This window comes from Saimiri boliviensis, chromosome 21 (assembly GCF_048565385.1).
Source record: "Saimiri boliviensis isolate mSaiBol1 chromosome 21, mSaiBol1.pri, whole genome shotgun sequence".
Lineage (NCBI taxonomy): Eukaryota > Metazoa > Chordata > Mammalia > Primates > Cebidae > Saimiri > Saimiri boliviensis.
In genome coordinates, this window is record NC_133469.1 from 17,361,198 (window position 1) to 17,379,742 (window position 18,545).

At 44.7% G+C, this 18,545-nt stretch overlaps 1 protein-coding gene across 4 annotated transcripts in view; it reads left to right on the forward strand.

Annotated features, from left to right (window-relative positions):
• The window catches only part of LARGE1 (LARGE xylosyl- and glucuronyltransferase 1), a 616,984-nt gene that overhangs the window by 503,735 nt on the left and 94,704 nt on the right, over positions 1–18,545 (forward strand). For all 4 annotated transcript variants that reach the window (XM_074390818.1, XM_039463163.2, XM_074390817.1 and 1 more), the window contains 2 exons: positions 10,547–10,659; positions 12,731–12,856. In XM_074390818.1, coding sequence (XP_074246919.1) covers positions 10,547–10,659; positions 12,731–12,856 — 239 coding nt within the window. The remainder of the gene's footprint in view (positions 1–10,546; positions 10,660–12,730; positions 12,857–18,545) is intronic.

Consider the following 18,545-nt stretch of genomic DNA (forward strand, 5'->3'; position numbering starts at 1 on the left):
TGTAGCTAAGGGAAGTGCCTTTACTGACTCCGTTACAAAAACAACAGCCAAAGAAAAAGCTCCCCCCACCACCACTCTCTATTTCCTTTCCAAAACATACGACCCCCAATACTCTCCCACGGAGTTAGCCAACCTTCAATCTTTACCCAATGTTCAATTCAGGGACAGCGGGGTTTTTAAGCACAATCTCCTTATACTCCCTGAAAAACAAAGGTACCAAATAATTCAAGACATTCACAACTCACTCCACATTGGACCCAAAGCCTTGTACCACTTCCTCAGTCCACTTTTTCACCCCCACAACCTCCTCAACACCATACAGAAGGTCCAGTCCTCCTGTACTATCTGTGCAAAAGCCAACCCCCAAGGATCCTGTCATCCTCGGCGTCAACTTCATCAACTACGTGGGTTTCTGCCTGGCCAAGATTGGCAGATTAACTTTACCCACATGCCAAAACACAAACAATACCGCTATCTACTAACCATTGTCGACACTTTTTCAGGCCGGATTCAAGCTTATCCACAGCCTCCGAGTCGGCGGGAACAGTAGCCACTCATCTTATCCAAGACATCATCCCCCGGTTTGGACTCCCGGCCGCCGTACAGTCAGATAACGGCCCAGCTTTCATCTCTAAAGATTACTAACGCTGTCTCCACTTCCTTAGGAATCCAGTGGAAATTACACGCTGCCTATCATCCCCAGTCTTCTGGTAAGGTAGAACGGGCCAATGGCCTCATCAAGGAGCATTTAACCAAACTTATGCTCAAACTCCGCCAGTCCTCGGTTACACTGCTCCCCATCGCCCTTGCCAGGTTAAGAGCAAGTCCTCAAGGCCCAGCACAGCTTAGCCCGTTTAAGCTACTGTATGGTCGCCCCTTCTTACTTTCAACTCCTCCATCACCCGAAGCCACTCCTTTAAGTAATTACCTCCCATACTTCACTCTCCTTCAGAATCTCCTTAGGGAACACGCCAACGCTTCTCTTCCACAGCCCACTCAACCATCCGAAACCACCCAAAGGGTATCTCCGGGTGACTCAGTCCTTATTAAATCCCTCTCCCCAAAGCCTCTCGCCCCCAAGTGGGAAGGGCCCTTACACGGTCATCCTCGCCACCCCTTCAGCCATTAAGGTCGCACAAATTCCGTCGTGGGTCCACCTGTCCCGAGTAAAGAGGTGCCCTGATGGCTCCCTCTCTCCCCGCTGGAAGTGTACTCCTACTGGCCCTCTATCTCTCAAACTTACCAAAACTTAGCTCCTCTCAGTATGTCTGGAGATTCTTCCTTACTGAAAACTATACCAAAACACATCATATCTGTGACTCCTCCCTTACTCTCACAGCCGTCTTTTAGCCACCTCTGACTGTCCCGCAACGGGGGGCTCACGTCCCCTACAACTCAACTTTTCTAGTTTTCATAATTCCAAAGTCACCCACCCTGTACTCTGCTTCCATTACAGACAGCCTTCAACCTGTCAAACCTCTTCCTGGTACTCTTGTCTGGGCTGTGTCTGGTCAACCTGTAACTTGGAAAAACAACGCCATACCCAAGCCCAAGCGGTCAAACCCATCACTCACTTTTATCCAAAACTCCCACCACTGAGGGAAAAAACCAATTCACTCTAATCATCTCCAACCCTTGGGACCAAAGATGGACCAGTCCTCAAAAGGCAGCCCTTTATGACTTCCCAAAACAATCGTACCCGTCCTCACACCTGTACATATGGCGCGCCTACGTCCTCACCTCTTCACAGATTCGTTCCTCCATACAAATCCAGGAGCAAATCCTAAACACTCAGCTCCAACCCCGCAACACCCCTTTTCATGAATCACCCTCCTCAGGGAGGGATTAGCACTTGCTAACCAGTCCGGACTTACTAATTTAACCTCCTGCCTTCTGTGTGCCACTCTTGGGCAGACTCCTCTCGTTGCGGTACCGGCTCCCTTTCCGCGTAATGCTCCAGAATCATCTAACCCCTTTACTCCCATTCCTAACGTGCAACTCTATGCCTTACCTGAGTCTCAGCTCCCGGCCGGCTACTCCCTAGGCCACAATTATTCCCATTGTAACTACACCAGACAGGTTTCGACCGACCTAACCGCTCCACGACGCATTTTCTTCTAGTGCAATCGCACCCTAACCAAAAACCTGTCCTCTAGCCAACCTCCAACCCTCTTATGCCTTCCAGTCACCTTAGTACCTCGACTCACTGTCTACTCTCCGGCCGAGTTCCTCTTACTACAGGTCCCACAGGCTCCGTCTCATCGCACCCGAAGGGCGGCCGTCTCCCCGGTGGCTGTGGGCCTGTCCCTTGCAGGCTCCGTGCTGGCCGTGGGGTTAGGAGAAGGGGCATTGTTCCATTCTCACCAAGCTCTGGCTCGCCTTTCCTCACAACTTCAGGCAGCCATCGAGGACTCAGCGGCGTCTCTGGCATCTTTCCAACGACAGATCACCTCGGTCGCCCAGGTAGCCCTACAAAATCGGAGGGCGCTGGATCTACTTATGGCGGAGCGTGAAGAAACCTGCATCTTCCTACAAGAGGAATGCTGCTACTATGTCAACGAATCTGGACTGGTAGAAACGCGAATCGAAAATCTCCAAAAAATCAAAACCAGCCTCCAGAATTACAAGTTCTCAACAGAAGCCTCCGCATGGTGGTCGTCTTCCATGTACACCCTCCTATCCCCATTACTCGGTCCCTTACTGGTTATCTGTCTTGTTCTGCTCATTGCTCCTTGTTTTTTCCAGTTTCTCCAACGGCGGTTCCAAGAACTAACCCGAGTTACCATCAACCAGATAATGCTACAACCAGTCTTCCACGATAACACCATACCAACACCAGCCCCCCGGAAACAATCACGTCACTTCCCCACCCACCAACCTCCATGGAAAGCTACGCCCTTCTGCCCACTTCCCAAACCCCCTAAAGAAAATCAGATCCCTCCGCCGCCCATTTTCAGCAGGAAGTAGCCAGAACGACCTCGTGGCCCTTTTTCCCTTTTTAGGGAGTCGGGAATGTTAGGTAGAAAGGGCCCATTCCCCATGCCCGGGACCCACATCCAGCGGACCGCCTCCGGAGCCCATCCCCTCTTGCCACATGGCTCTTCCTTCTTCTTTGTTTAACCTCCACCAATCACTCCATAACACCTCACCTGTACTCCCCACCTTAGCCCGCCAAAGCTAAGCCAATCCCTGCACTCCACAATACTCCCCCTTCGCCCATGCCCAACCGCCACCAATCACTTTACAACACCTTGCCTAAACAGGCCGCCGCCCCTATAAAAACCCTCTCCGGCAGCTGCTGGGTGCAGCTCTTCCCTCTCCCGCTCGAGTTGCCCGCAAACCCCAATAAACCTGGACTCGGCTTAACAACTCCTCGCTCTCATTTGCTTTGGGAAGGGTCTCTGCGGGTCGCACAATTTCAAAATACTGCAAATATTTCAAGTTGTCCAGCGCATTCCACACTGACGGTGATTTTGAAGATTATAAGAATAATCAGTGGATTCAAGGGAGAAATTATTTACTAGGTGCGGACATTAATCATCCATTAGTAATTCTTACTGCAGCACTGATGGATGATACTCTTCCACTGTACCAGATACTTTAAAGGTTGTTGTCAATGTCATCATCATCATCATCGTTATTTTTGAGATAGAGTCTAGCTCTGTTGCCCAGGCTGGAGTGCAGTGGCGCGATCTCGGCTCACCACAGCTTCCGCCTCCCGGGTTCAAGCAATTCTCCTGCCTCAGCCTCCTAAGTGGCTGGGATTGCAGTTGCCCACCACCATGTCCTGCTAATATTTGTGTATTTGTTAGGGATGGGGTTTTGCCATGTTGGCCAGGCTGGTCTTGAGCGCTTGACCTCAGGTCATCCACCTGCCTTGGTCTCCCAAAGTATTGGGATTACAGGCATGAGACACCACGCCTGGCTCCCATTTTTTTTGTTCCTCAGAATCACCTTGGAGTTAATTTGGGATTGTCACTATATTATAAATAAGGATCTGAGCCTTAGAAACACATGACTTTTTCAAGAATCATATTATCAGGACTCAGAGCCAGGAGTATTTTTTCCAAGTCCACTGCAGTTTTTTCTTTATATGCAATTTAACTTCCCCTTCTGGGGTAGCTACCAAAAAAAAAAAAAGCCTGTGTTCCCAGAATTCATTCTGCTGTATCACTCCGAGAATATGAGGATATTTGTTTTAGGAATAACCTGTGGTTAATTACAGATTTACGAACAAAGGCAAATGTTTTCACCCATGCTAGACAATGTTATGCAGCCTTTCTAAAATTCGCTTTCTTGGGAGAAGAGGGAGAAATGGGTCATTATCTTTCGAGGTCTACAGTTCAGCTGTGGGGGAAAATATTTGGTACTTGCTAGATATTCAGCAGTCCATTCCTTTGAAATCAGTGTCCTAAAGAGAGACGCCTGTCTGGTTTGACCTTTGTTCATCCTGTCTCTCCCTTCTATATCCTTTTTATCTTTAAGTTTCAGTGCAGACATGATTTATTTCAAGATGCCCTTCCCTAATGCTTCCCTCAGGACCCAGTCAGTTTCCCTGTACCCCAGCTCCCATAATTCTCCACCCGCCACTTATCACAGTGCTTTGCATTTCTGTGATGACCTCTCTCCTTTCCCTATCAAGCCTTGTTCCCTGAGAACAAGGACTGTGTTATGAAAACTTCCAAGTCTCCAGTTAACCAATGAATAGAACCAAAGCAGATGCTGAAATAAAAAAGAAATCTGATATTAATTATAGAAGAAATAACTTCTGAATGCAGGACCTATGATTAAACATAGACAGTGTCAGCTGGATGTGGTGGCTTACGCCTATGTTCCCAGCACTTTGGGAGGCCAAGGTGGGTGGATCACTTGAGTTCAGGAGTTCGAGACCAGCCTGGCTAACATGGTGAAACCCTGTCTCTATTAAAAATACAAAAAACATTAGCCAGGCATGGTGGTGGGCACCTGTGGTCCCCGTTAGGAGACTGAGACACAAGACTTGCTTAAACCTGGAAGGCAGAGGTTGTAATGAGCTGAGATTGTGTCACTATTGTACTCCAGCCTGGGCAACAGAGTAAGACTCTGTCTCACAAAAACTAACAAGAGCAGACCGAGTCCCCTCTGGTTTGGCATGTCAAGGGCAGCTTGCCTGTGGCCCAGCTCTGGTACCTGGGAGCCCTGACTCCCGTGAACCCATACGAGCCTATGTGAGCAGGGCATACGTGGGGCATTCATGTTTAAGAAGAAGCATGGTGTTTAAAAATGTCAAGGTACAAAGAAGAGCCATTTATAGGCTCTGCTGGCAGGAAGCACAGCGTCTTTATTAGTTCTAATGTTCTAAGATAAACAGGGCAGCAGGAAGCACTTGCCAGCACTGTGACGTTGGAAATGCCACCTCCAGCCTTAGCACCTCAGTTCTCACATGGATTCAAACTCAGTTGTAATGTCTGACCCTGCCCCCTTTCTAAGAATGCTATGAGATGAGAGGAGACTGGGGAAGCCGAGAGTGAAATTCATAAGCTTTGTGACATGTTTGCTCATGAATGCTTTTGTTTGCTTTGGATTTTGATTCTTGGTTGAATCAGGGTACAGAGAGTGGTATATTTAGTAAACTTTCTGGAATTCCAAAAAGAAAAGCAGCTTGAGGATCAGCTCATCAAGTTCACAGAGGCAGAGGGTGCAGTTGTTTTATAGCAGAGTGCCATTGTGCCAGTTTTCCTCAAAGAAAAGAAAATTAAATTATGGCGAGAACCAGATGGTCTGGCCATGACCAGGGGCTTATAGCTTGTTCTGTAGGCCACCCTGAAATACTGGAGGGCTTTGATCTTGTGAAATGACAGGATAAATGACAGCAACATTTTAGCTTGGATTTTTTTTTTGAGACTGAGTCTGAGTCTCTGTCACCCAGGCTGGAGTGCAGCGGCGCAGTCTTGACTCATTGCAACCTCCGCCTCCTAGGTTTAAGTGATTCTCCTGCCTCAGCCTCCCAAGTAGCTGGGACTACAGGCACGTACCACCACGCCCGGCTCATTTTTGTATTTTTAGTAGAGACAGGGTTTTGCCATGTTTACCAGGCTGGTCTTGAACTCTTGACCTCAGGTGATCCACGTTCCTCAGTCTCCAAAGTGCTGGGATTACAGGCGTGAGCTACCTCATCCTGCTTGCTTGGCTTTTCTAAAACAGACGGAATTGCAGTCAGTCTCTTTCCCCACATCCTTCACTCATTCCCAGTTGTCCTCAGTAGGGCTTCCCAACCATTACGTCACACACTGGAGACATGTGCCAGCAAAATCATCTCCTCATCCTTGGGATCGCTTTGGTAGGACCTGAGGCCTCTAAAACCCTTGGATCAATCTTTTCAGCCACAAACAGCTTAACTTCCACTGGGTTTTAAGAGTATCATTTTCTGTGTAGGAAATGGCATAAAAATGGCTGGAATGCACCTGCGTTGCGCAGGTACAAGGCTCCTTGTAATTCGTCGCCTGCTCATGCGTTGCGGTTCCGGTCCTGGCATTCGCCTAAGCCGGCTAATGAAACCGTATGTCCGTCGTACATTCGTAGCCCAATCTTGTCATGTGTCTCCTGCCTCCATGCCTTTGTCCATGCTGTTTCCCCAGACAGCCTCCCACTGCCTGACTCAGTCCTAGCCCAGGCCACCCAGGCCTCCCTCCTGCAAGCTCTCTTCATAAGCAGCACATATTCGCGTGTTTGTGGTCATCACATTGAATCCTAATGGTGTCCGTGTCTTATGTGTGTTTCCACAAAAGAGCCTGGCAAAGATTGAACCCTACACCTCCGGCAAATACATGCCGAATTAATGTGTTGAATAAAGCCCATGAGATGAGTCAGGCGTGGTGACTCACACCTATCGTCCCAGCACTTTGGGAAGCCAAGGCGGGTGGATCACCTGAGGTCAGGAGTTTGAGACGAGCCTGGCCAACATAGAGAAACCCCGTCTCTTACTAAAAATACAAAAAAATTGCCGGGCGTGGTGGCTGGTGCCTATAATCCCAGCTACTTGAAAGCCCGAGGCAGGAGAATCACTTGAACCTGGGAGGCAGAGGTTGGAGTGAATTGCATTCCAGCCTGGACAACGGGCTGAAAATTGTATTTTTTTATTTTTATTTTTTATTTTAAAACGCCGGTGAGATTGGTGAAAGTAGGGAAGCAAAGTAAGTACAACTCTTTTTCCATGAGTTCACACATAGTAGCTACTCAATAAATAATTGTTGGATGAATGAATAAAAGAAATATAAAAGGCATTTTAAATTTAGAATCTGTGGACTCAGTAATGGCTGACTGGAAGAGAAAAGGAAGACTGGGGAGTTGATATTTCAAGACAAGGAGTCCCTTCAACATGGCAATCTCTGTCCAACTTTGGAAGTTGTACCCTAGCTAAGCTCTGGAGACATGAATCAAGATTAGGATATTTATTGCAGCATTGTTTATAATGACAGAAACATAATAAAAAACCAAAATATCCTTCAGGAGGGGAATGCAAAAGTAACTTGTGTTATGTTTGTGAAATGGGTAATGTGATTACAGTGAGTAAACAAGATAGGAAACACTAATGTGATTAAATCTTAAAGATAGAACAGAGGGTGAAAAGGCGAGTTACAATAGGAAATGTGCAATCCAAACACACTAAAATACCATGTATTGTTACTAAATGCATAGAGGATAAAAATGGAGAAACATGCCTAGAAATCAAACATAGACGTCACACAATACTGTCTCCCTGTGAGGAAGTGAGGAGGTAGGATGAGATGAACTTCAGATTTATCTGTAATGCTTTAAGTTTTTAGTAGTAAATGTGGCAGTGAATTCGCGTCTATTGTATGTAGGTGGTGGGTATTCATTGTATTAGTTTCTGTGCTTTTTTGTTGTTTTGAAATAGTTCATAATTTTAAACGTTAAAGTCACACGGAAGAAAAGACTGGCCAACTGGGAGAATGATCCTGCATTTCTGCGTTTAGTCATCTGTTTTAGACATCCCCGCTTCTCAAGCAGTCTGGCAAATCACATCTGCCACTTAGCACTCGCCAAGTCTTCACACCATTTAAAAACATCAGTTCTCAGCTTGGTCTCCAGAGGCTGAGAGATTTATCCTGTTTATTATGTTTCTGTCGTTATAAACAATGCTGCAATAAATATACCCGTCTTGATTCATGTCTCCAGAGCTTAGCTAGGGTACAACTTCCAAAGTTGGACAGAGATTGCCATGTTGAAGGGACTCCTTGTCTTGAAATATCAACTACCCAGTCTTCCTTTTTTCTTCCAGTTAGCCATTACTGAGTCCACAGATTCTAAATTTAAAACGCCTTTTACATTTCTTTTATTCATTCATCCAACAATTATTTATTGAGTAGCTACTATGTGTGAACTCGAAATAGAGTTGTACTTACTTTGCTTCCCTACTTTCACCAATCTCACTGGCGTTTTAAATTTTTTTTTGAGACAGAGTCTCATACTGTTGCCCAGGCTGGAGTGCAATGGCACAATTCACTCCAATCTCTGCCTCCCAGGTTCAAGCGATCCTCCTGCTGGGATTACAGGTGTGAGCCACCACACCTAGCTTCTTGACTGGAATCTAGTTTCTTAAATCAGTCACCAGTGAGTTACATCACTATATTCTCTTGCTTTGTAACTTTGTAAATGTTTCTCTACACCACCCCCTACCCTGATTGTTTATTTGAGTACGACAATCAGATAATAGATTTATGGTGAACAATTTCCAGTGCACCTTCCTCCCCAACTTGTTTTGTTCAGTGACATCACATTGCTAGTTTGAAATTAGCAGTGATGGGAGTGTTTACACCTTGGCAACTGGCAAATGCTACAAATCTGGTGGTTTTGATGGTGATGGTTAAACCAGCCTACCACAAGAGCGCATGACAGTTTTCTGAGTTGGGTAGGGCAAGTAGCATTGTCCTCATTGAAGACTCATGGAAACAGAGTCAACAAAAGAGAAGCATTGACCTGAATCCCGTGGCTCCAAAGCGACATTGCCGGGGCTCTGGTCTATGTGGTTGAGTGGAACGAGCACCGCCTTTGGAATTAGGCAGATCTCAGTTTGGATCTGGCATAGCTTCTTCTGAACTGTGAATTGACCAGTGTCTGATCCAGCCTCTCAATGTCCTCACCCATAAAATAAGGATAACAGAATCTATGTTGTAGAGATTTCGGGAAGCATTAGGGGAAAGGATAATAGGATGTGGAAAAAACCTGACAAAGCCGAAAGGAGCTATGCAGCGGATCTGATTTGTCCTTGAGACCTACAAGTTCAGATCTCTGTGTGTTATCCCATTCTTCCCACAACCATATACATACTATTTTTTTTTTCCAACTCTTCCTGACCAAATACCTTTCACTAAATGGTAAATATACCTTTTTTCTAAATATGTGCCACTGGAATAAGTAAAAAGCCTTAGAGTTGACATTTATATGTGATTTGGAGAAATCAGCTTCTTTCCCAGAGTCTTAGAAATGCAGGTACCTGGTTTCAACTAAGTTGATTTTTCATCTGCCTTGAGTTTCCCCCACTGACCATTCTGCCGAGCTAAGCATCCTGAAGAGGATTGATTTGGAGGGCCCATGGTGCTACAATTCCACCCACCAAATTCACTGCAGTGGCCTGCAGGGAAATTCCCATGGCTTTTTGTGTTCTGTGCCCTGGGCTTTTTCTGCATGCTGTAACTGACCCGATGGTAGGTAGTTGCTTCTTAACCATTCAGCAAAGCCTAAATGTACACACCTGTAATCCCAGGACTTTGATAGGCCAAGGTAGGCAGATCACGATGTCGGGAGTTCCAGACCAGCCTGACCAACATGATGAAACCCCTTCTCTACTAAAAATACAAAAATTAGCCAGTCGTGGTGGCGTGCACCTGGAATCCCAGCTACTCAGGAGGCTGAGTTAGGAGAATCACTTGAACCCGGGAGGCAGAGGTTGCAGTGAGCCAAGATTGTGCCACTATACCCCAGCCTGGGTGACAGAGTGAGACTCCGTCTCAAAAAAATATCTATATATACACACACAAACACACACACACACACACACACACACACACACACACACACACAACATAAACTGACCATGTTAACCATGTTTACATGTACAGTTGAGTGGCATGAAGTCCATTCACATTGTTTTGCCGCCACCACCTCTGTCCATTTCCAGATAGTGCTAGGCTTTGCCTGCCCCTCTCACTTATCCTTACCAGCAGTCCTTGGAGGTCTGTGTTACCAGTCTCCATATAGTGAGGAGGTCTCAGAGAGATGGTTTCACGTCTCCTATCGAGTAACTGGCAGGTACTAGGCTTGAACCTAGGTGTATTCATCTCCAAAACAGGTGCCGCAGACTGTGAAGTCTCACTGGAAGAATTTTGAGAAGGAAGACTTATCTGCAGCAGTGTGTAGGCCTCTCGTCTGCATAAGACCGTCATCCTCCAGAGGCTGTGGCTGTGCTTTGCGTAGGCGAGCCTAGCTCTCCCTCTTACTTTTTTATTTTTTTAAACTTCCTCTTTTATCGTGTGCTTTTGCCCAGGGGTGATCCTGTTACTTCTGGATAAGCTGCGGAAAATGAAATGGGAACAGATGTGGAGGCTGACGGCAGAGAGGGAGCTCATGGGCATGCTGTCTACATCTTTAGCTGACCAGGTGAGTGCCCTGGTTAGAAGGTACAGCTACTCCTGAGTGCACTGCTGGTGGTTCTCGAGAGGAAGAAACTTTAAAAGTAAATGGGTCTGAATTGTTGTTTACATATTGCGTGACTCTCTCTGCTCTAATACAGCTGCCTTATACTTGCCAGTCTAAGACAACAGCTCAGCTCCTTAGTGCCTTCCCTTGTTCATTCATTTGCTCATTCTGCAGACTATGACTGAGCACTGTGTATACCAGGAGCCAAGTTCAGAAAGAGGATGACAGAGACAGACGAAGGATGCAGCACCTGCCCTCATAGAGCTTATAGTCTGTTGACGCAGACGCCTAAGTAGATGTTGGTGCCAGGTGGAGTGCACAGGGCCTGCCCTCTGGTACCCCAGATGCCACAGTGTTTCCCAGGCAAGACTTCACTTGCCTCCCTGGCAAATAGAGTCTAATCTTTAATTTAAACCTTTTGCTTAGGTGCTGTAATAGTGTCCCTTTACTCAAGGGAAATGCATTTAAATAGAAAGGATAAACTGCCTGGAAACCACTTTGCTATACAGGCAGCCTCAGAAACTCCTTGAAGTCTCATTTTTATTTATTTGTTTTATTTTATTTTAAGATGGAGTCTTGCTCTATCACCCAGGCTGGGGTGCAGTGGCATGATCTCAGCTCACAGCAGCCTCCGCCTCTTGGGTTCAAGTGATTCTCCACATCCAGTAATTTTTATATTTTTAGTAAAGATGGGGTTGCTCCATGTTGGCCAGGCTCATTTCGAACTCCTGACCTCAGATGATCTGCCCACCTCAGCCTCCCAAAGTGCTGGGATTACAGGCATGAGTCTCTGTGTCCAGCCAACAAATACTCATTTTTTAAAAAGCCCAGTCCTTATTTTAACATCCCAGGAAAGGCAGAGGGTTCCAGTTGACTTTGACTCTACCAGGATCATTCATTTCAGTTTTCATCTTCCTATGGCACTGGTAGCTGTCTGAGGGCACAAAGATGATTTCTCTGAGTTTTCTGCATTTCACCCTTTTCTTTTCATCCAAAGAGCCAGCTCACTCTGCATGTTTTTGTTCAAAATGCAATTTCCTGGTTCGTCGAATGCCTGCAAAATTTCATAATACGGAGGGAGCAAGCAACTTGGCGTGATTACTTTGTTATTTTTTAAAGCATGATTATTCAGTATTTCCCAAGCAGCCAGAAACTGATTTCCCTTTTCAAACATTAGATGAAGTATAATGAATGAGTTTAAGAAAAAAATAATACCCAGGTAGCTGTTTTAAACCTGAGGGGAAAATCGTCCACCGTCCTCATATTTCAAGTCAGGTCACAGTGACTTCAGCATGTCCCCCAAAGCCAGAAATTGTATGCCCGTGTCCTGTGAGGATCGTTTATTCAGCCATCTTCTGCCACGAAGGCCCATAATTCACCTCCTGGCGCCACCTGTCAGCAGCTAGTTAATAAGTACGGCCTGGTGCAAGAGCTTGGAGAAGAGCCCAAAAAAGGTAAAACCTCTCTAGACAAGTCAGGGGTGGATTTAGAAATGGAAAGTATGTATCCTGGGCACCATGGCTTGCAGGAATCCAAGGAGCATCCATCACTGAGTCCACCGTGGGCCCAGGAAGCGCTGCCGAAAGGGAGGATCTGTAATTTGTCTCAGTCCCTGAATGAGTGGGTCTGCTTGTCATCATGCAGTTTCCTCTCCAGGAGGCTCAGAATGGATAACACAGGGTTCCTGCCTAGAGGCAAGAGGGAAGGAGACTCCATTTATTATATGCCGACAAGGGTAGGGACGACACCCCATGTCTGCACATGTGAGCTCATTAGATAGGGCTTTATGAGACCAGCACAACTGTGGAGCTTCTGGTTGGCCTGGGGCATTTCCCCATATCTATCCAAACATTATTGCTTGGTTCCTAGAGAGAACAGGCCAGGGAGATGCCCCACAGTGTGAGCCAGCCTGTGTTCAGAGCAGGAGGCCCAAGAGAAGCCCTGTCACAGGGGATGTGGTACCCTGAGAGCCAAAATGGGCAGCTGGGCCACCCGACTGTCTTGACTGTGTCTTTGGCTTTCATTCCCCCAGGATATTTTCAACGCTGTCATCAAACAAAACCCCTTCCTTGTGTACCAACTCCCCTGCTTCTGGAATGTGCAGCTGTCAGACCACACCCGCTCCGAGCAGTGCTACAGAGACGTGTCTGATCTAAAGGTAGGGTCAAGATTGGCACATCCCTGGAGGTAGGGTGAGGGGGACTGAGGGGACCTCCCGGGGACGTGGATGGCTGGGAGGTTTATGTGCAATGTGCTGACAGAGATAAGGGCACAGGACAGCAGAACGAGTATGCTTTTCATCTTTGTAGGACATTGGGTTTTTTTCCCACCCTTATTTGGGCTTTCTGGAAAGCTAAAGCCTCCTGGCATAAGACCCAGCTTATGTGGTTATTCTTCTTGCCATCTGCTGCTGGCTCTTTTGGTTCATGTCAGCTCCCCAAATTAATTCATTCAACTTAAGCAAAAACGTTTTATTGAGGGCCCATTCTGTGCCAGGTGCTGTAGATGTGGATGTGAATAACTAACCTGCTTCCAAGTCATTTATGGCTTTCAAGTCATTTCAGGAGAGAAATGTGCAAAGAAGTAGGTATTTAAAAATGGCACGTGTAATGACAGGTGTGGGTGGGTGAGTGGGGGAGATGCAAGCATGAATGTCTTATTCTTCCTCACAGAGTGGGGGCAGTGACAGAAAAAGCCTTCATCACTACTCACTAGGCACCAAACATTGTGGATGGACCTGGCTATAGAGAGAGGAAGACGACAGGGTATATTCGTCATCTGCTGCTGTAGATAATGCTGCATAACAAGCTATTCTGATAGTGGCCTAAATCAGCAACCATTTATTCATCTGATGAGTTTATAGGCTGGTTGGATGCTTCTGTTTGTTTGTTGTTTGTTTGTTTTTGAGACAGAGTCTCACTCTGTTACCCAGGCTGGAATATAATGGCATAATCTTGGCTCACTGCAACCTCCGCCTTCCGGGTTCAAGTGATTCTCTTGCCTCAGCCTCTTGAGTAGCTGGGATTATAGGCAAACGCCACCATTCCCAGCAATTTTTTTACATTTTTTAGTAGAGACGGGATTTGACCATGTTGGCCAGGATGGTCTCAAACTCCTGACCTCCTGATCTGCCTGTCTTAGTCTCCCAAAGTGCTGGGATTACAGGTGTGAGCCACCGTGCCGGCAGGATGGTTCTGTTTTTTAGTGGTTTAACAGAGTGTCTGTGGTCTGCTTCAGATGGGATGGCTGGTGACTGGGCAACTTGGCTGTCCTCTGGTGTCCTCTGTCCCCGCAGCAGGCCAGTATGGCGTCTTCTCATGGTGAGGCAGAGGTGGCAGAGGCAGCCCTAATACACAGGAGGAAACCTTGAGTCATTGTTGCTAATATCCCTCAGTGGCCAAAGTAGTCACATGGCTGAGCCCATAGGATTCCATTGAGTAAGGAGTTTGAGTTGAGGGGTGTGTCAGAATTCCCTCCCTACGGTGGAAGGAGTAAAGAATTGACCACAACTATTCAGCAGAACAAAAACTTGAACACAGGCTTGTCTGACACCAAGGGCATTTGCGTCTCAGGTTGTATCACAGAGGAGTTAGATACATGGATCCTTAAAGAGTTTGTTTCATATTAAGTTTATATGCATTGCAAGTTTTAAAAAGGAAAAAGGATTGCAAAGCTAGCTTTTCTAATAAATTAGTCTTTTCTAGTTGGCTTCTGGTCCATGTCCCTATGTGGGTATTATGTCTTATTTATAGTCATAATGCATGTTAAATGTGGTTTTCTGCTTTTCATTTATTTCATAAGCATTTTCAGGGTCAGCCACATGATGTTAATGAGCATCATATTCAGTAGTTACTATTAGTCTATTACCTGGCCACTCTTCGTGACCATACTTGTTTTCAAATTTTCATCAATATAAATTAAATCTTAATTAACAGCTTCGTCCGTAAAGTGCGTTCCTTTTGTATTGTTGTAGCTCACCTTTCCAGGAGTGAAATTATAGCATTAGAAAGAAAGAACTTTTTTTAACTGCACTTGAAATTTATTGCAAAGTATTAGAAAGCATTTAAAACAGAGGTACCTGCATCATTCATTCTTTCACTTGGCATTTTTTCAGTTCCTTCTATGTATCATGTACTTGTTAGAAATAAGGAAAAGAGAAGAAATAGGAATATTGTCAAGAGTATCATGGATTAAAAAGTTTGGACTAGGGGGCGAAATAAAACGAACCAGTAAAGAATATGTAAACATGCTGGATTAAAAAATGTGTTACATGTTTTGAAAGCGTAACTGATAGGTTCGTAAAGCAAGTAAAGAAAGCAAAGGCCAGAAACAATGACAGAGTGAATCCAGAAAGATAGCAAAGACCAACTGGATGTCACCTTTGCCCTTGGAGGGGATGATCCCTGGTGGAGGGAGCCTGGTTTAAAGGCAAGCCTGGTATTATAAGAAATCTAGTCTTTGTCCCTGGTTCCTGGCACAGAGCTCCTAAAACTCTTGAAAATTCTTGATTGGCAAGAGCAGCTTTTATTATGTGTATGAGCCCCTTTGGGTCACACCTGAGCTTATGCTAATGAGGTTTCTTAGAGTAGGGCCCCTAGAGAGCCTCAAGATGGAAACACCAGGTGATTGGAGAGTTAGTTAGAACTTCCCCAATGAAAGTTCCAAGGACCTCTGGGAAGCCAGGAGATGTGCTAGATAGAGATCAAGCTCTAGAAACACTCTTGAATAACAGGATTTGATGAACTTCTGGGTTGGTGAACACCATTGTTCCCGGAGGGTGGTGTGCCCAGAGAGGGTATGGAAGCCCTATACCCCCTTGCCCCATACCCCCATACTTTGCCCTGCTTACCTCTTCTCTCTGGCTGTTGTCTCCACGTTGCATCCTTGATAATAAACTGGTAAGCATAAGTGTTTCCCAGAGTTTCAGAAGCCAGTCTAGTAAATTATGGAACCCAAGGAGGGGATCATAGGAATCCTTGATTCACAGCAAATCTGTCAGGCAGGAGGCCTGGCCTTGAAACTGGCATCTGAAGTGGGCAGTCTTGTGGGACTAAGCCACTAACCTGGGGAGTCTGATGCTTTTGTCAAGGAGGTAGTGTCACTGTTGTGTTAAATTGTAGGATACCCAACTAGTGTTGGAGAACTGGTCATTGTAGGAAAACAACTCTACAATATCTGACATCAGAAGTCTTCTGTGTCAGAGTGTAGAAAAACAGTGGTTTTTCTCAATAGGTAACTGTATACTTTATTGTTCAAACAAGGGAATGTTGTCATGCATTACAGAGGGACAGATATAAAACTTAAGAGGAAAATAAAAGATAAAATTAATAGTGATGTGACAAGAGCCGTTTGCATAAGGACTTTGAGTGATAAACCTAGGCTTAAAGACAACCAATTGAATAAACAGAATGACCATTATCCTACCAAGTGAAAAAGGTAGGCATTATTATTATTATTATTATTATTATTATTTTCGAGACAGAGTCTCATACTCTTGCCCAGGGCGGAGTGCAGTGGCTCAGTCTCTATTCACTGCAACCTCCGCCTCCTGGGTTCAAGCGATTTTTCTGCCTTTTCCTTGTAGCTGGGATTATAGACGCCTGCCACCACACCCAGGTAATTTTTTTTTGTATTTTTAGTAGAGACAGGGTTTCGCTATGTTGGCCAACCTGGTCTTGAGCTCCTGACCTTGTGATTTGCCCACCTCGGCCTACCAAAGTGCTGGGATTATAGGCATGAGTCACCGCACCCGGCCAAAGTAGGCATTATTATATCATTATGATAGAGTCATGTTATGACGTCTTGAAAAAAGTTGTCTACATCATGAAAAAAATAAACTTCTCATCCTGGTTTGCAGTTTGAATGTCTCCAGTGATGACATTGGGCAGTTCGGTGAACTTTGTGTGGCCCAGACATCAGTCATGAGACGTAGTTTTAAAAATTCATCTCGTTTCAGCTCATAGGGCTTCCAAAACAGAGAAATTCCCACTTTTGGTAACTGCATGGAGTAAAGTAGGATTGTAGAAATCTAGATGAGTTTAGACCTAGCCTGCTCTATAGGCAAATAACAAGAACTTCAAAACAGTGCACACAGCTATCATCTAATAACGGATGTATTGTAGCTTTTCTTTAGAAACATAATGTTTTCTTCCTATAGTTATTTTGACTTTTCCAAAAATAGAGTAAGACAAATTTGTTTGTAAAATAAATGTAGTTTTTATCAAATACTGCCTGTAAGAACAGTGGTTTGACCACATAGTAACCTCAGATTTAAAAACCTTTTTAAGCTAGGCTGGTGGCAAGTGCCTGTAGTTCTAGCTACTAGGGAGGTTGAGGTGGGAAGATTGCTTCAACGCGGGAGTTGGAGGTTACAGTGAGCTATGATTGGTGACATACCTGGGTGACAGAGTGAAACCATGTCTCAAAAAATAATAAAAATAAACAAAAGCTTCCTGAGGGTAACAAGATAACCCTAGACAGACTTTAGATTATACCTACAGTTTGAAGGTTTCTGGACCTGCCCGGAAGTGACAGTTCTTACTCATTTCCTCTTAAGGAAGAGAACCCTAGAAGTTACACAGTTTATGCATATTCTCAGATATGACATTTCAGTCAAAGCCTTGATAATACAAACAATTGTTTTAATTGTATCCTGCTATAAAGAGAGAGTAATTTTTTTTTTTTAAAGGAGTCTCACTCTGTCACCCAGGCCACAGTACAATGGCACAATCTCAGCTCATGCAACCTCTGCCTCCCTGGTTCACGCAAGTCTCATTTCTCAGCCTCCTGAGTAGCTGGGCTTACATGCATGTGCCACCTCACCTGGCTAATTTTTTTTGTATTTTTAGTAGACACCAGGGTTTCTCCACGTATGCCATGCTGGTCTCAAACTCCGGGCCTCATGTGATCTGCCCACCTGGCTTGCAGACAGGAGCCACTGTGCCCAGCGGAGAGAGAAAATGTTATTGAACTTGTACAAATAACCATATTACCATAAAAAATAAGAATACTCACAGAATCTCTCCAAACTTCGGAGAGGTAAAATTGGGAGAAAAAGGAATTGCTTCCACCTTTGTTCACAGAAGTATACTTTACCAAATTGTTGTGTACTATAGATAGCTTAGGGAAGAAAAATTCCTTAAATCTGGAAAATAAAACATTTAAGTGAGGAACTAATAGTGTTTTAAATAAAAGTCAAAGACATTATCAGTTAATCTCATGCAGTTCAGTTTTGTTTTGCTTGAGCTTGATTAGTAGTTTCATGAATTTATGTTTCTTCATGAGAGTTCATATTTGCATTTAATCCATTGATCTTGAAGTTATTAGAAACTTGTATCTGAGGATACTTGTTAGAATATCTTCCGTAAATTTTTTGCAAATGCCTTTAAAGAAGAATTCAAAATAATAGCTGTGGATAAAAACTTAGAATACCCATGGCTAAAAATGCGATGGGAGTTCACCGATTAACATGGAAATTTAGTTATTTTTGTGCCACACAACGTAACATCCAGAATGTTAACTAATGTGTCATGTTAGATTTTTAAGAATTTTATATAATCTGAGAACATACCCATAAATGTAATCCAAAGACTATTTAATATCACTTATTATTTGACAGCGTTTAGCATGCAGTTTACAAAATACGACTGATCATTTAATATTTCTACAAGATACATTCTTTGAGACTCTCTTAAGGCCCTTCTGAAAAACCCAAAAGTTAATTTCAGGTCAGTAAAACTTAAGTCAGAATTTTGATTCAGGGAAACCTGTCAAAGATTTTTAAAGGTTGAAAATACTTGATGAGAAGTTACTGTGAAGTAATAGTCATTCGTGTAACTACAGTGATT